Source organism: Fundulus heteroclitus, unplaced genomic scaffold (genome assembly GCF_011125445.2).
Source record: "Fundulus heteroclitus isolate FHET01 unplaced genomic scaffold, MU-UCD_Fhet_4.1 scaffold_61, whole genome shotgun sequence".
NCBI lineage: Eukaryota > Metazoa > Chordata > Actinopteri > Cyprinodontiformes > Fundulidae > Fundulus > Fundulus heteroclitus.
The window spans coordinates 1,912,472-1,929,431 of record NW_023397044.1 but is presented as its reverse complement, the minus strand read 5'-3'; the positions used below and the strand labels follow the sequence as shown (position 1 = coordinate 1,929,431).

Sequence of the window (16,960 nt, the reverse complement as noted above, 5' to 3'; positions counted from 1 at the left end):
CGAGCAATACCGGAAAGCTCCAACAGGGGGCGTCGTATAACAGGTGACCTGAACAGTGCTGATGTTTCACCACTTTAGGATTTTTAAACATTCGTTTTATTTTATAGCATTAAATAAAATCTCACGTTTTTTTTTTTCCACTGCTCAATATTCTTTTTTTGTAAAACGTATCTAAAAAATACACAACAGTTGCTCCTGCTGGTGATGCATTGTTTTCAGGATTTTCCATTTCTGGCATTAAAGTTTTCCCAATTGAGGGACTCTTCTTAGACAACAATTTAAAATATTTTCTTCATTTTAAAGAGTCCATGTATCAAAGACTGGTTCAAGACACTACACTAGGTAGTAGTTGCCTAGTGGTTGAGCAGCACCCCTGTGTTCTGTGAAGGCTGCAAATACCCGGGTTGAACTCTGCAGAGTGCCACTATCCCTGAGCAAGACTTTTAGACCAAGATTGTAATGACAAAGATTTTTTTCTCCTTCTTCAATGATCTACAAGTCCATAATTGATGTCTGTACACACGTATTTATTATTTATGACCCGTCTACATAAGTAGCCATATGAAGAAGTGACTGTGAGAATAAAACAAAAATATTTAACTCCCAGAGCATTCTTTAATCTTTGTCCAAAAGAACAGGAAACATGAATATTTCACATTATCATGAGAGCACAACATTTCCAAACAAATAGCACATCTCTGTATACACATCAGCACACTGAAATAATTTGAATGTACTTATCACAATCGTATGTTGCAAGCAACTGTTTTAAATCAATTTCTCCAACAGTGCTATTATCTCCATCTATGTTCCTATTTGTCCAGTGATGTTTGCCTCTAGGTTCAGCATACAGCAAGTTTAAACACCATATGAAATGCAACAATATTAGAGGCAGTTTCCAGAGGATTGGACAATCACCCAAAAACAGTGAGTGAACAGCCTCAGAGAAGATGTTCAGTTTGAGTTGGATAGTCAGGTTGTCGTATTGTGCATCTGGACAATGTGGAGTGAATTCTTGGTAACACAATGAGGCCGTCAGATCCACTCTGACATCTGTACATGGTAGGTTTTAACAGGATGTGGGCCCCTGGGCACAGACTAGTTGCAGTGCCAGAGTTCCTTGTACTCATGGAAATTTAAACAGCACTTAAAAAATGAATTTATTTATTCAACCAGTTTGTGGCTGCAAATTACAATTACATCTAAATCTGACAATTCATAACTTAATGCTCAACTCTTTTTGTTAGTGAGCATACTACTTTTGTTCGGACATGCAGACATTTTGATTAATATGCCCAGTAATGAATGAACTGCTCAGTTAAAATCATCATCTAATTTACTGTTAATAATTAAATTGATTATGAAAAATTGAGTAGAGGATAAAGGACTGAAATAAAACTGAGAAGCTGTTTATGTTCTGCATTGTATATTTGAAGGGACATATTCTTACCCTAGTTGCATACAAAATATTCCATTGATTTTCTTTTACAGATTTAGAATAAATATTTAGCTTTGTGTCCTCTGGGGATGAAAAAACATTAAACCTTTGACTGTTTAGTGAATTCTAGTTGGGTTACTGTGTAAGGAACTCCAGAATGTGCTGTAATTAATCCTTGGCATGTCTGTGGCTGTAGACCTGCCTGATAAACAGCACCCAGGCTTCAGCTTCACTTATAGAGGGATTGACTTGGTTTTCTTTGGGATTCGTATCTTACACCTGAGGAGTACTTGTGAGTAAAGATTGGCTAATCACTTCAACATTATCCCAAGCACGGAGAGGTTTTAGCTCCAACAACTTTTTTAAATGCAGAAAGTAAGCTCTATACGTGGAGGCCTGACACTGAAAGTATGTGTGTATGATCAGGCAGTCCTTTCCCCTGGCACGGGAACTTCCAGGGGGTCATGTGCTCTTTCTAATTCTGGACCTGGCATGTGGCAGTAACTTGGTAAGCGAAGATCATAGCGGTGACCTGCCTTATCAAAAGCCTTGTCACTAAGTGAGTACACTTTTTCAGCTATGTCATTGCGCACAAGCAGGGCAAAGATCCTGGCTATGAAGCGGTGCTTCGCAAAAAGCAGGTACAATTTCTTCCTCCTCCAAGCTACGTATCGGCACTGATGATCAGCATGCAGAGTCACCTGAGGAGAAAAAAAACAGAACAAGTTGTGATTTACTGTTTAACACTGCAAACTCATACAGTATAAATGTTAAGAGTTATCTGAAGTATATATAAATAGTCAATATTTATATAATTTATCTGCGATGGACAGGCGACCTGTTCAGGATGAACCCCACCTCTCGCTCATTGACAGCTGGAGATAGGCACCAGCGCCCCTCGCGACCCCAACAGGGATAAGCATGACAGAAAATGGATGGATATATCATTTATGAGAAGTTCACCATGCTCAACAAGTCATTGGTGTCAAAGTCATTTTGGTCTAGGGGCTGCATTCAGCTTAATCTGATCTTAAGGGGGCCACACATATAAACTCATTGCAAGATTAAATAGAACTAATAAAAGTGGACTTGTTGATTTTTATATTAAACAAATTTCCATTTTACAAAACATATTATGAATAACCTCAGAGTTTAAGAAAAGTATTTGCAATTTCAACAATATTTTTACTCAGTTAAACATTTATTTAAGTGCATTATGCATAGGAACTGGTCACAGTGATTGTAAGATGTTGAAAAACATTTATTCACAGTTTTTGGGACTTAAAAACACTGTCCTGCATGACAAAATACATCAAACAGATAAAAAAATTAAGAATTATTATTATTTGAAATCAATGTTAAACATCTGAAGCTCAGTGCTGCTGTTAGTTCCAATTGTAATGCCTATTAAAGCTTGGCACCTGACTACAGCCATATGTGGTAAGAGGCATTCAGAAGTTCGGCTGAGGAGCCTGTGTGTGAATAAAAGAAAAGTACTTATTGTATTCAAACTTATATTTTTACATACATTTAGGGAGGTATTCAATAATAGTATTAATATTTTCCTATGAATATAAACATTAAATATCCTATTTAAGTCTGTCTTTTTGTTTGCAGGATGATTAATGGTCCATCAATCAATGATCCAGTTTTTTTTTGTCTATGATCCACGACAATTGGTCCAGGAAAATGAAATAGCCCGGTTCAATTAAATCCTACCGCACAGCTGCAGTCATCAGGTAGCTCGCATGGGTCGGAATAGGGGGTGGAAAATAAACCCTGACCTAAACAAGGTCATAAATAAAAACAAAAATTAGCACTTAAACAGGGTTAAACTGCCATCCATCCAGAATTCCATAGGCCATTGACAAATTTAATGAAAAGTAACTTAAAATTATCCTTAAAAGACAACATTTAGAAATATCAAAGGGCTTATTTAATGCGTTGAGAACATCTCCTATATTCGGCCACAAAATCAACAAAAAAAGAATGATATTTTATGCTATAAGACCATTTTTAAGATGCCAATACATAGATTTTAAGCGGACGTGTAGCCAACCGCATTTATACTATAATATAAAAGCGACATAAAATAAACGACTCACCGTCGAGTGGTTGCCAGCAAACACCCAATGGAATCCTTTGTCTAGACTAATTGGACTTGATTCAACAATATCCTTCAAAAATTTAGGAATAATGGCAACACAAACAGCCATAGACATAATATAAGAGTAGACGCGTCATTGGGCGGGTTCTGCCTATGCTGCGATGCGTCAGAGCGTCCGCCATCTTAAATGTGGCAAATCTGCAGTTACTCAGTCACTTAAACAGTATCAGAGGGACTTTAATCTCTGAATATACTTTGTATTCGTAGTATTTTTTTTTTTTTTGTAATATTACAAGTTTATTTTCGTATCCCTTTAGCTTCATTCTCCTGAATTTATTCTTCTAAAGAATAAAAATATTTAAAATAGTCTAAACTGGCCCTATCACTCCAGGAGTGAAATAATTCTGCAAACTGTGATTATTCTGGAAATGTTCCCCCTTAATTCTCATAATATGATGTTTTTATCATAACGTTATCACTTTTGTGTTTGTTTGTTTTTTTTTACTTTATTGACCTAGGACTTTTTTTCTCATATTAATAATTTTACCTCTTTAATACTCCCCCAAAAAGTCTGTTCCTAAAGGTTCACATGTGACACGGTTTTATAAAATAATGAAGACCACAATGTTTAGATTTAACAAATTGATCCTTATATTCATAACACATACACACACACACACACACATATACATATATATATATATATATATATATATATATATATATATATATATATATATATATATATATATATATATATATAAATGTGTGTGTGTGTGTGTGAGTGTGTGTGTGTGTATTTATTGCAGCACAGGAATAAGGGCATCTTCTCTGATCCACGTTCACAATAACAGAACTGAACTTTTTTCTGCCACATACAATATGGCGGTGACGTTGACGTGCGAACCTGCGCCCTATGACGCGTCTACGTATATATGTCTGTGCAAACAGCTAGCCACAGCAATGGAGGAGTTCACCTCTGACCCGGAACTCAAAGAGTACTGCTTGTTGTCTGCTCTGAATAAAACACATCGTGGACAATATAGGAACTGCAGGTTTTCAATTGTACGAAGTACGTTTTTTTTCAGCAATCATTGTTGAATAATGAGAATGCATTTGGCTGCCGGTTCCGGCCTGCGGGCCGTACGTTTGACACCCCTGGTTTAGAGTGACCAAATACTCCAATGTATGTTTAGGTCAGAAGACACACACACAATATTTAAAAGATAATTTTGGCCGGAATTAGATAAAATTATCAATAGTGTAACCTGAGCTCAGAGGCTATTTCCTGTCTGATCTGGTTTGAGAAGCAAATTATTTTCAAGAGATAGAGATGAGTTGCCAAAAACCAGAAACTGTAGAAAAGAAAGGGGTAAATTTGTGCTCAGAAATGGAGGGGTATCACAAATGAGAGGGTTTTAAAAAGTCACAGTTATAAAATAAATGTGATGTAGAAGAGTAAAAAAACCTGGAATATTCCTTCTTCTGAGGGTCTCAGAGAATCCCATTCTGGAGAATCCAGGAATTGGAAAGGGTAGATGTAATGCAGGAACTCTCCATTAACCGTCACACAGATTCTGGAAGAGAACAGATAGAAAGTTGATCTGTTACTGTTAATCTATAACAGACTCATCACAAATGTCTATATCTAGAAGGAGAAAACTTTAATTAAAATACAGTTGAAGACTTTTATTATATTGAGCTTTGGGCCTATCCATCAGCTCATTTGTGATTCCTGTCTGCAACAGCTGCTGCTGACATGACATGAAAAAGGACAAAGTTAGAAAAAAGGTACATGCTGCAGAACTCTTTCTGCACAGAACTGCTGGCATTTAGACACATAAATGGTGTATGGCTTATACTTGTACAGTGCTTTAACTAGTCCGGCAACCCCAAAGCGCTTTACATTACAACCAGTCATTCACCCATTCACACACACGGTGGTGAGCTATGTTAGTAGCCACAGCTGTCCTGGGGCAGACTGACAGAAGTGATGGATAAGGCTGACTTTGCCCTTTTTAAATAACAAACCTGAAAACGTTGCTTGTAAAACTTATTAGCAGCCAAATTTGGGTCACTGTTATCCAGGTCTATGTAGAATATCATTAGTTGAGCTATAGGTCTGCTTTAGGACCTTCACTTTGTGGGGAAAAAACCTCTTAGCAAAGAAAGTGCCAGTTTCCCTGACTGTTATTTAAACAAAACAAAAAAATATCATCAAATGGGACATATCATGATTTTCAGTTCTTCCTTTCCTTTGGTCTGAAATCCTCATGAACTTACCCTCAGGTGTAGGGCTGGGTATCATCTAGGATGAGCCGATTCGATACGATTCTCGATACACAGCTCACGATACGATACGATTCTCGATACATAGCTCAGCTTGCTTTGATTCCAATATCGATATTTATTACTTTGAATTAATGCTCAGTGATTCAATCACCAAAATCAGCCAAATATTATGTTTATGTTCTATTTATTGATCACAGACATATTAACAGAAAAATAAAGTGCATTTGCTTCAATGCATTTAACGTGTCACAGAAACCAAAAATGTGCCCAAACATCTGATTTTAGGGACAAAGGAGCTTCTAAAATCCTGTCGGTCGTTCCACGAATTTGTCTCACTTGCTCTCCTTCGCTGTGAACTGTAATGGTTGCGCTGTAATAACGCCCCCTAGAGGTTGGGAGGTATATCGATATTGAAAGCCAGAATATGGATATTAAATCGTTTTTAAAAATATCGATATTAATCTTTATATCAATAATATCGATATTTTAAAAATATCGATATTAATCTTTATATCAGGGCTGCACAGTGGCGCAGTGGGTAGCGCTGTTGCCTTGCAGCAAAAAGGTCCTGGGTTCAAGTACACCCCTGGGTCTTTCTGCATGGAGTTTGCATGTTCTCCCTGTGCATGCGTGGGTTCTCTCTGGGTACTCCGGCTTCCTCCCACAGACCAAAAACATAACTGTTAGGTTAATTGGCTTCTCCAAATTGTCCTTAGGTGTGTGTGTGAATGGTTGTTTGTCTCTCTCTGTGTTGCCCTGCGACAGACTGGCGACCTGTCCAGGGTGTATCCCGCCTCTCGCCCAGTGAACGCTGGAGATAGGCACCAGCACCCCCCGCGACCCCATGAGGGAGAAGCGGTTTGGAAAATGGATGGATCTTTATATCAATTTTTATGCACAGCCCTACTCAGGTGCCCCTTTTTACCCCTGTTCTGAGGTACGTCTGTGAGCAACTCCTTCTGGTGCTGCCTCTTTAAATCTAATCAAGGCACTTCACACCCCACCCCATTCCAGGTCGCAGAGTGTTCCTCTGGACCTCCATCAGGCATTTTGGTAATCTGCTGGGGGACGGTGTAATGAACAACCAAACTGGGCTCTCTTGTAAATTAAAATTTGTGTCTCAATGAAACTACTTGTATAAATAAAGAATTGATTATAATAATGATAATTTAAAAGGCACCAGTAATGTAAAGAGGTCAAAATGCAAGGGTGAAATTAATGTTTTTGACACCAATAAAAACCAGAGACAATTATGTCTGTCCACAGGAGAATGCTTAGACTCAACTCAATTTTATTTAAACAAGGTGCTATAAGCCGTGCATTAAGCCTGTGCAACAATCCTGTATAAACTGTATAAACTGTGCAATAAGCCTGTGCAATAGTCTTGTATAAACTGTATAATAAGATATGTGCAATAACATATTTATACATAGGAGTGTACAGAATTGTATATTGTATATAGCTGTATAACTGTATCTAACTGATTGTACTTACCTACTTTGACACCTTCTTCTGACTTTTGACTATTGAGCCGATGGGACAAGTGAATTTCTCCACTGTGAGATCAATAAAGCTTATCTTATCTTATTATGGGACCTGTTCAGGGTGTAACCCGCTTCATAATCATTATGGTTTGCTTCATAATCATCATCGAGTTTTATCCTGTAAAGTGGATCTGTCAACTGCAGAATAGGACCACTGGAACCTGACTGAAGGATCAGATTTTATTTCATAAGGTCCATGCCTTCTACTATTCAAGCAGTCAGAAAAGCCAGTGGGATACAGAAAACCAAATGTCTTTCTTTGTTCACCATCTTATAAACTGTTAAAGAACAGCTGAAATGTGAGATTTTCTACATTAGCTGTTTAAAGATTAATTGGTGAACTTGGATAATTCCTTTTCAATCAGCTTCATTTTTAAACTAAATCAACTTCAATGCTGGACTAGTGAAGAATTAACAGGATTAGTTTTTGCTTTTGGTATTTTTAGCCTTGCTGAAGTGAAGCCGTCATGCAGTCACCTGCCAGACAGAAGCACAGACAGCTTGTCAATAGCCGTTTTTCCTTCTACAGCGAAGCACTGGCCTTTCTCCAAGGTGTGGACAGCTCCGTCACTGGAGGACACTATCCTTCCAAAATGTGAAAGGGACACTCCGAGCTTTTTAAACATGCAGTTATACAGTTCCTCAAAGTCCTTGTCGAATGTCAGGCTCCTCAACTTGTAGGCTATGTACAGAGCTTGGGCCAAACACGCCAAAAACAAGACGAAGGTCCAGAGAAAAGTATCCATGGTGCATGGGTCCGACCATGCCCACAGACTGCTGCAGAAGAAGCCCAGAGTCAGGAAGGTGAACAGGTAAAGCAGTCCGTAGAAGCCGCTTCCTCCCATGAAGCCGAGGAAAAGGAGTATGTTGGCGAGGTGGAACAAAGAGCCTTCGGCGCCCTCCCTCCATTCCTCGCAGAGTGGGAAGGCTGGCGACGCCGGCTTCACCGTCAGGTTCATGGCTTCAAAGTCCGGAGGCTCCATGTCGCTGGAAGCGAATAAAACAGCAGTGGATGATCCGGCTGCGCGGTGCCCCCCTGCAGCCAGTCTGGCTGGCTGGCTGCTACACATGAAGGAGCGCAACTTTTCACTTTCAGTCCGTGGCGCAACCGACGGGGACAGGAGGGAGGGGAAACATCACCATTAGAGCTCTAATGGTTGCGACATGTAGAGAGTGATAGCTATTGATGGTTATAGTCCATTCTCCCGATGTAAACTATATTTACCACCAAAAATATTTTATCTAGGCTATAAATGAAATTAAAAAGTTGTTCTTAATATGTCTTCTACAATGATATGTCCTTTTGAAAAAATAATAAATACATAAGGACATGGTAAAACCTGCGATAGACTGGCAACCTGTCCAGGGTGTACCCCGCCTCTCGCCCATTGACAGCTGGAGATAGACACCAGCACCCTTCATGACACCACAAGGGATAGACGTGTTAGAAAATGGATGGATGGATGGAGGGAGGGACATGGTAAAACCTCTTAACTCATTTGGTAATACTCTCTTTGAAAATGGAGAGTTTCTAAATGTTTAGAAACAGTCAAGAATAATGCCAGTTTTCAAATTAGGAAAGGCAGACCAATCATATAACTATAGACTGCTTAACGTCATAATCAGGAGTGGTCCTAGCCTGTTTGGCACCCTGGGCAACCCCCCCCCCCCCCCCACCTCCCTTCGCCCCGCCCCTGACTGTCTACCCTCCGCAGGGTTGAAACCCGGATGCAAGGTTTCAAAATGTTGTTAGTAAAACCATTTAATCAATTTATCTATGAAACACTCCATTGTGCCACAGACTTGGTAGATGGCCATTGTGACTCCAATTTTTAAGTGTGGTGATAAAAGTAATATGATTAATTATGGATAAATTAGTATATTACCAGTGTTTTCAAAGGTGCTTGAAAAATGGGTTGCAAAACAGTTAGGAAAGTGGCCTGACTCCTTTACACCTCATGCAATTTGGGTTTTGTGTCCACCATTCCACAGAAACTGCAATAACACTATTTATAGAGAAAGTAATTTTGTAGGGCAGTCTTTTTAGACTTGAGAAAAGCTTTTGATGTTGTGAATCATAGTGTACTTTTTTCAAACTAGCTTCTTTAAATTTTTCTGACTAGGCCATTAAATGGATGGCCTCATACTTGTCTAACCGAAAACAAGCTGCTGTGGTAAATGGAGTGACATCATCCCATAAGTTACAACTAGTATCAGAATTTGAATATTTGGGTGTGCTGTTAGACACTACTCTGTCCTTTAAAAGTCATAAAAATTATAACACAGATAACTAAATATAACATTTCTAATTTTAATCAAATAAGGGGATCACTGACGAACAAAGCTGTCATGATGTTTTTGCACTGTATGATATTTTCCCATGTAAGCTATTGTATAACCAGCTGGTCTCTGACCGATGTTACAATCCTGAAGCCAATAGAGGGGCTATACAAAAAAAGTATTGAAAATATCGGATAAAAAACATTTATCACCATTGTAATATTTTGTCAAAATATAATTTATTGAGTTTTGAAAATTTTATAAAATGTAAAATGCCAGCTTGCATGGGCTGGCAATTATTTTAAGGAATGGCTAAGGTCAGCTCTAACTTATGAGCATATTTTATAAGAACTCAAATCGACACTTAGGGCATGTGTATATATCTCGCACTTTAAGGGTATATGCAGTATATTTGCACTTTAGGGTATGTGCAATATATTCCGCACTTTAGTGTATGTCCAATACATCTCACACTTTAGGGCTAGTACAAAGTTCAAGAAAACGCTATAACTACTTTTTTGAGTATATTAATGCGTAATTGCTCCTGTCTGTCTTCGTCCTGAGTCTAGCTTGTGTAGTTTGCTGTTGTAAGTGACCCTAATGTACTGTTTCTGTCTGGCCTGCTTGTAGTGTATGTGTCTTATGTTTGTTTTATTTTAAATTTCATGTTAACATCAACCTGTCCAGGGACTACAGATGGAAAGCTAATGGCTACAATCTGGCATATTGACATACATGTATGTTCATTAATATGTACTGTCCCTTTTTAAATAAATAAATAAATAATCACAAACACATGTATTTAGATGGTATTTATACACACCAGGAATTTTCCTAGATGCCCATATCAGAAACTGCGACTGTTCATGATCCTTAGGTCTTTTGATTTTGTTGTAATTTTCTATTTATAGCTCTAAGATATCTGTGATGCTACAAAGAAGAAAGAACAAAGCTAAAAGAATAAAAAAACAGAAATAAACAATTATACTTAGAAGCCATAAATTGACAGATGCAACCAGACAATGTGAACTATTAATGTCAGGAACGGGATACGTAGGACCAAGAAATTCAGCCGAACAAGCAGAGGTTATAATAAAAGGCAATTTATTAAATTGCCTTTGTTCCAGATCAATCAGGAACAATAAAGCTGGATTAGACTCACCAATAGACTCGTAAATGATCTGGCACTGATGTCTGGTCTGAAGGCAGAATTTTTACTGACTAATGCAGGTGGATCAGATGAACAGTTAGTGAGAAACAGGGCGGAGCTAAGCAGGTGTATTCAATGGGTGATCAGACCAGGCATCAGTGCTGAGATTCAGACAGAACATAAACCATAACGGAAATCAAACAAGAAAGGACCCAAAACAGACACTAAACCATGACAGAACTCAAACTATGACAACTAAACCATATAAACTAGCTTTAGCAATAGACCCCTGTCAGGAAAATTATTTTTAATCAATGACTTCATTACTGACCATAAGCTTGATGTAATGTTTTAAACCAAAACATGGTTACATGAATTTAATGAGGCACCTATTCTGATAGACAATGCCTCCAAACTACAATTTTATTTGCAAAAGCAGACAGCAAGGGAAAGGTGGAGGAGTGGCAACTTTGTTTAGTGATTCACTAAAGTGTGAAAAGGTGTTTAAATCATTAAGAAATTATGTTTGTGACTCTTTAAGATGATACAAGATCATGAAACAGATGCATATGTCAGTAAAAGATTATGCATTTTCCCTAAATTGTATAAACAGATTTAAGCTATTGAAAAAAACAACTTTTTATCCACAATAGTGTGAGGGAGAAAAAAATGTGGCGACAGTGGCGCAGAGGTTAGGTAGTCTGTCCTGCAATTGACAGGTGGCCGGTTTGATCCCCTGCTCTGACTGTCTCAGTTGTTGTGTCCTTGTGCAAGACACTTCACCCAAAATTGCTTGCTGGTGGTGGTCAGAGGGCCCGGTGGCGCCGAAGTATGGCACCCTTGCTTCTGTCAGTCTGCCCCAGGGCAGCTGTGGCTACTAACATTAGCTCACCACCAACAGTGTCTGAATGGGTGAATGACAGACTGTAGTGTGCAGGGCTTTGGGGTCGTCAAAAGGGTTACATAAAGTGCTATACAAGTACAAGCCATTTACCATTTAAAAAATGTAGACGTGTATTTATCTCAAATGATCAGACTAAGGATATTTCTTTTATTATTATTATTCGTGGGAAAGGATTGGTTAAAGCTGATTTGTGTTCAACTACAATGTAAGACTGAGCTTTTGCATGCCTACCAACAAAAGATTTTTACTCTGCTAAGAAACTTTTCCATTCTCAGGGTTTGAAAAGACACATAAGTTAAGCATAAAGTAAATTCAGAAACACAATCTCACATATTACCTACTCCCTTGTACACATGATTTGGCAAAGTTTTTTTAAAAACTGCTTTTATCTTTCCTCGATGCCACAATTTAGAAACTAAATTAGAGAATGTACGGTTGGCGCTTTAGGCCCTCCTAAATGACTCTTTTCAACTTAAAAATATATATGGGGGAAATATTTCTAAATATAAAGGTATTGTAAAAACAAAGCTCCTTCTAGCATTTTTGCGTTTTTTCATGCTATGTTTGCATAGAATTTCCACCCCAGAATGACACTAAGTTCTTTGATTTGTTTAGTCCTTTGCTTTGTTTCACTAAGTAGCAAATTACATGTTCTGCCTTCATTTTCCATAAATATGTAAAGTACAAAAAGTACTTTTGAGTAAACTACAAAAGGGTTACATAGGTTTGTTGGCTCTAGACAAGTTTTATTCATTAAGAATGCAAGTAAAGATGGCTCTTTGGATTGTAAAGGTTGCTGATGCATGTGATATACTTTTGTAGTTAGCATGTGGAGATATATCTTACAGGTTTTACTTAAGAAAAAAGGGTTTCTAGACAATGTTTAAGCGTACTCAGTTGTGTTGGTATGTATTTTGTTGTCAAATGGTACTTGTTTCAGGTGGGTTTCTTTCCTGCAAAGCATGACATTACGATGCTAATACCTGAATGTTTGTTTATGTTATTGTTTCTAGAGCTCACAGAGGATCAAGGAAAATAGAAGATGAAGAGGTGAACCTAACAGTACTTTAACAGCTACTTTACCAATAGATTCTACCAAAATAGGCTTTGGTACGTAGTTCCACTTTCTGCCACAATGTTTCCTGTAATGTCAATATATTTTATTCATTTCAAAATAGGGATTCGAATATAAAACATGTAAGATGTTTTGATCACCAAAAAATCAGTGTCTTGACCTTATCTGATTAGAAATCGCAGTTTAGTTTACTAGCTTGTTAGCTTGTCACAAGTACATGATCTATGGTGCTTAATTTTCGATTACATTTATTTTGGGATATTTCTGGAAGTGTACCCGTTTATTCCCTGCCAAACAGGAGTATATACAGGTCTGAAATTCAGTCTTATTTAGGCATTGCGTAGCATAAATGCACACGCATTCTCCTTCTGGTGTTCATTTATTTACTGATTAAAATAAAAAGCTAACCTAAGCGTAGTACGCTGCGCTTACACACCGCAACTAGTATGGCTTGCCGCACAGCACATTTTGCATGGATGCAAGCATGGAACGTAGTCAGTGTGAAGCCAACCTCACAGTCAGAAGATGTCCAACGTTCTTTGCCTACCGTGCCTCTTTCTGAATAAGTTATTGTTCCTAGATTTTCCCTTCTCTCCTTGCCCTCATCGGACACCTCATCAGCTTTCTGGACATTGACCTTGGACTGTTTCTAGACCACTATCATTGCTAAGCCCATGGGATCTGACTGCCTGTCTCTGTCTTTCAGTGTCTAATCTCCACCTGCCTCAGGGACCTGATTCTTGCCTCAGCCCTTCTGCCTGTCACCTCTAGCATAGGTTTTGCCAGCCTGCACCAAGGCTTTATTATTATTAATACAATTTTAAAGCGCAACACTGTGTCTAGCTCAATATCGGATTCTCTGTTTGGCAGCACAGTACCGTGTGTTTTATGGTGAACAAAGCCAAAACACATTGGTAAATAACAGCTGTTTTTATGTGTTACAGCAGTCTTAAATAAAAAATGTCATACTTTAACTTTTTGTAAAGATGCAACTAATTCAATTATGGAACAAAAAAGAGACTGTGTCCACTGATGTAATGTTACCTTGACTGTTTGCTGGATGGGAGAAAGGGATGTGGCTGATATACCTGGGGCACTGAAGAAGGACCGAGCACCCCTGGTTGAATTTCACGTCATGTCACGCATGAGCTCAGAAACACTTTCACAAGGTCTGTCCTTTTGAAAAAGAGATTTTTAATTTCAATGAGTGTCAAGTTCAGAACAGAAGGACCCAGTATTCAAGACAGACAAACAGTTTATTAGGAATATAACTGAGCGGACAGCGCCGGTGTTCTCAGCAGGAACCTCTGCGGGTGGAGATAACAGGTTAGTGACCCCGTCTCTCAGGATGTGATTTAACACGAACGTGCGGGGCACTAACCTGGTCTTATGTCCGGTCAGTGGCGGTTCTAGACCAAATTTACCAAGGGGGCCAAGGTGGGGCCAGTGTTTTTTCCACAGGGGCACAGAACAAAAAACTTAAAAAACAATAAATATAATAATAATAATATAATATATTAATATAATGTAATAATATTAAGTGAGCCACATGTGGCTCTGGAACTGCAGGTTTAAGACCCCTGATCTAGCAGTTAAAACTTTGCCCCCAGCTCATAAGCTAAACGTGAAACATCTTAAGTTTTAAATTCTTTTTAGAGTAAAACTGTAAAAAATAATATTGGTCAAAGTGACCAATCAGTTATGGTTTCTTTGCTATTGCAAATAATTATGAGAAGTGTATTTATTATCATGTCTTTAGTACAGGGGCCATAACAGGGGCCAGAACCCTTTCTACAGGGGCATGGGCCCCTGTTGGCCCCTGTCTAGAACCGCCCCTGTGTCCGGTCCTGGTGAAGCAATTGTCGGGGAACGGGCTAAGGTCAAAACCGTGTAAGCATTCGGGAGCAGGGAAATCCAAAGGCACTGTGCCTAGAAGTGTGTGTGTGTGTGTGTGTGTGTGTGTGTGTGTGTGTGTGTGTGTGTGTGTGTGTGTGTGTGTGTTTGTGTGTGTGCATGCGTGTGTGTGTGTGTGTGTATGTGTGTGAGCATTTCACGTTCAGGGAAAAGACATGGGGAGCAGATGTGTTCATTCACATATAACTTAATTTCTCTCCCGGGGGATGAAGAGGAATAATTAATCTCTTTCAGGAGACAAGCTGGGGTGTTCAGCTGTCCTTGGAACACTACATGAGACTTTTTTTCTAGGGCATGTGATGCTCTTTTCCAGAGGATCTCAAGTTCCAGTTACCATCCAGCACTTGAAATAAGATCCCCAACATGATACAAAAATTAGACCCCTTCATTAATGAATCTTTGCATTGGATTCAAAACCCCTCTTGGAGGAGAGGACAAAGTATGGATTTTCATCAGATATTTTTCCTTACTTATGGTTATGTAGGGTAACGAGACATCTGTGGGGCCCGTTTAGCCCCCCCTTCTCGTCTCACCCGGTCGAAGATTTGGCACAGAGAGAAAAAAGGCAGTGAATTCAGAGGCAAAAGCAAAAGTTAAACATATATTTATTACAATTTGGAATTCCAAAGTGGGAGACACTTACACGTTTATCACAGCATCGAATACCTTAAGTTCTCTGCCTGTGTCTGAAGCCTGTCTCAACACATACACGTTGTTCCCCCCCTTTTAACACAGACAGTCCAAGCGGGGCTGGACCTACATGAGACATTCAGTCTGCTGCACACATCTGTTTCCTAACCTTCGACTTTTAAATATAATCTATCTCCTAGCTTGGTTCCTGGGAGTTTGACTGCAACAACATACACCCTCATGCAAACATTTTAACAGCGTTATCACTCACAAGACTGTCATACGGCCTTGGTGCCACCTGGTACGTGTTTCACTGAAGTTTAAATGCACCCTTTGTTTTCACACACATCTATTTCTTTAGGTTACTGGGTTAAAGTTAACATCTGTATTACTTTAAGCTACACTATTATATATATGATTATATTTCCATAACAAGGGGCTCCCTCTACAGACGACCAGGCTTTCAAGATCAAGTATTCATGAGAAAGTTTGTACTGCAAATTCCGCCAGCATAAACAAGCCGGGCAGCAAACGTTAAGCTGCAGTTGCTGCTCAAACGTGCTCGAACAAGCTCAAAGAAGATTGCTATTTAATTTACTTATTTATTTTGTTGAGCATCATCTGGAGATGTTTTACTGTCAGGCTGAAGTGACAGTATCCCCTGAAAACGTATTGTTTAGTAGCATCATTGTCAGCAACTTAAGTCAAATTGACTTAAGGTAGAGATTTTGGAGGGCTTTAATTTAGAAATTCCACATCATGTAGATGGATTTTGATGAGTAACATCTCGAGATCTAAATCTGACGTCTGTAAGTGAAAGTAGTCACTTGGAAAAACAAATTGTTTTTGTATCCCTGTGCAAATTCTCATTTATCCAGGTAATCGCAAGAGCAAGCCTGTTTAAGCTTGTATGCTATTGTTTTAGTATTTATTTAGGGTAAACTCTGACCAGAATATATATTTCCATATTCACCAGCAGACCTCAATAATAAGAAGTATTACATAAAGCTGAAAGAAATTATATAAACTAACTGTAGTCGACATGTGTAAATAAAAAAGTTGTAAAATAGGCTGATGCACGTCAAACATATTGCTTTTATTTTTGTTAGGATATCAACAAGGTCAAGTGGAACGAGCTGTTTATCCCGGCACATATCTATCAGATACCACCCCGGAGGTGACACAGCTTCCCTGCTGATGTCACAGTTTGGATGTGTACCGCCCTTGTATGGGTGTGTCCCGAGATCCCTTTATAATGTTTGTGTGATGAGCACTCGAGGCCTCCTGCCGATCAGGGGCCCATCAGCGCTGGTGTGACTGTAACTATTTCTCTGTCTTTACCTAGATAAAATATAACTAAAAGCATACTTGTCTGTTTTATGCGTCCTACATTCAAGGTAATAAGTAAGTGGGGGTCGCCTGACTGGGTAAAACGAGCTGGGTCCACCGAGGGTGCTTCACCGTAGACGGGACACGGTGAAACAGTAACATTTTGGAAAGTAGTCTCAGGCATTAGGAGCCACATCCGGTCTCGGGATATGAACAAACGAGGCGTTTTTCCGTTTCTGTTTAAAAGCTTTGTATTTCGATTTTCTTTTTTGTATTTTAAAACAAAAATCAAACGGC

General features: G+C 38.8%; 1 protein-coding gene across 2 annotated transcripts; it reads right to left on the bottom strand.

Moving 5' to 3' along the window:
• Nucleotides 1–595: 595 nt before the first annotated feature.
• popdc3 (popeye domain containing 3) lies at nucleotides 596–8,755 on the bottom strand. 2 transcript variants are annotated; one of them, XM_021313527.2, is made up of 4 exons: nucleotides 7,859–8,755; nucleotides 5,014–5,122; nucleotides 3,158–3,222; nucleotides 2,051–2,139 (listed from the first exon to the last, which is right to left on the bottom strand). In XM_021313527.2, the coding sequence occupies exons 1-4, from the start codon at nucleotides 8,449–8,451 to the stop codon at nucleotides 2,136–2,138; spliced, it is 771 nt and encodes a 256-aa protein (XP_021169202.1). In that variant the 5' UTR covers nucleotides 8,452–8,755; the 3' UTR covers nucleotides 2,051–2,135. The 2 variants fall into 2 exon arrangements, with proteins under 2 accessions (XP_012712997.2, XP_021169202.1); XM_012857543.3 differs by lacking the exon at nucleotides 3,158–3,222 and having other exon boundaries at nucleotides 596–2,139; nucleotides 7,859–8,746.
• Between the last annotated feature and the right edge of the window lie 8,205 nt (nucleotides 8,756–16,960).

Excerpts from the sequence above, each read along its gene's own strand:
- popdc3 (XM_012857543.3), bottom strand. The coding sequence starts at position 8,451 with ATGTGTAGCAGCCAGCCAGCCAGACTGGCTGCAGGGGGGCACCGCGCA. Across the intron at positions 5,123-7,858 it reads TCTGTGCTTCTGTCTGGCAG|AATCTGTGTGACGGTTAATG; the intron begins GTGACTGCATGA and ends GTTCTCTTCCAG. Across the intron at positions 2,140-5,013 it reads CAGAAGAAGGAATATTCCAG|GTGACTCTGCATGCTGATCA; the intron begins GTTTTTTTACTC and ends TTTTCTCCTCAG.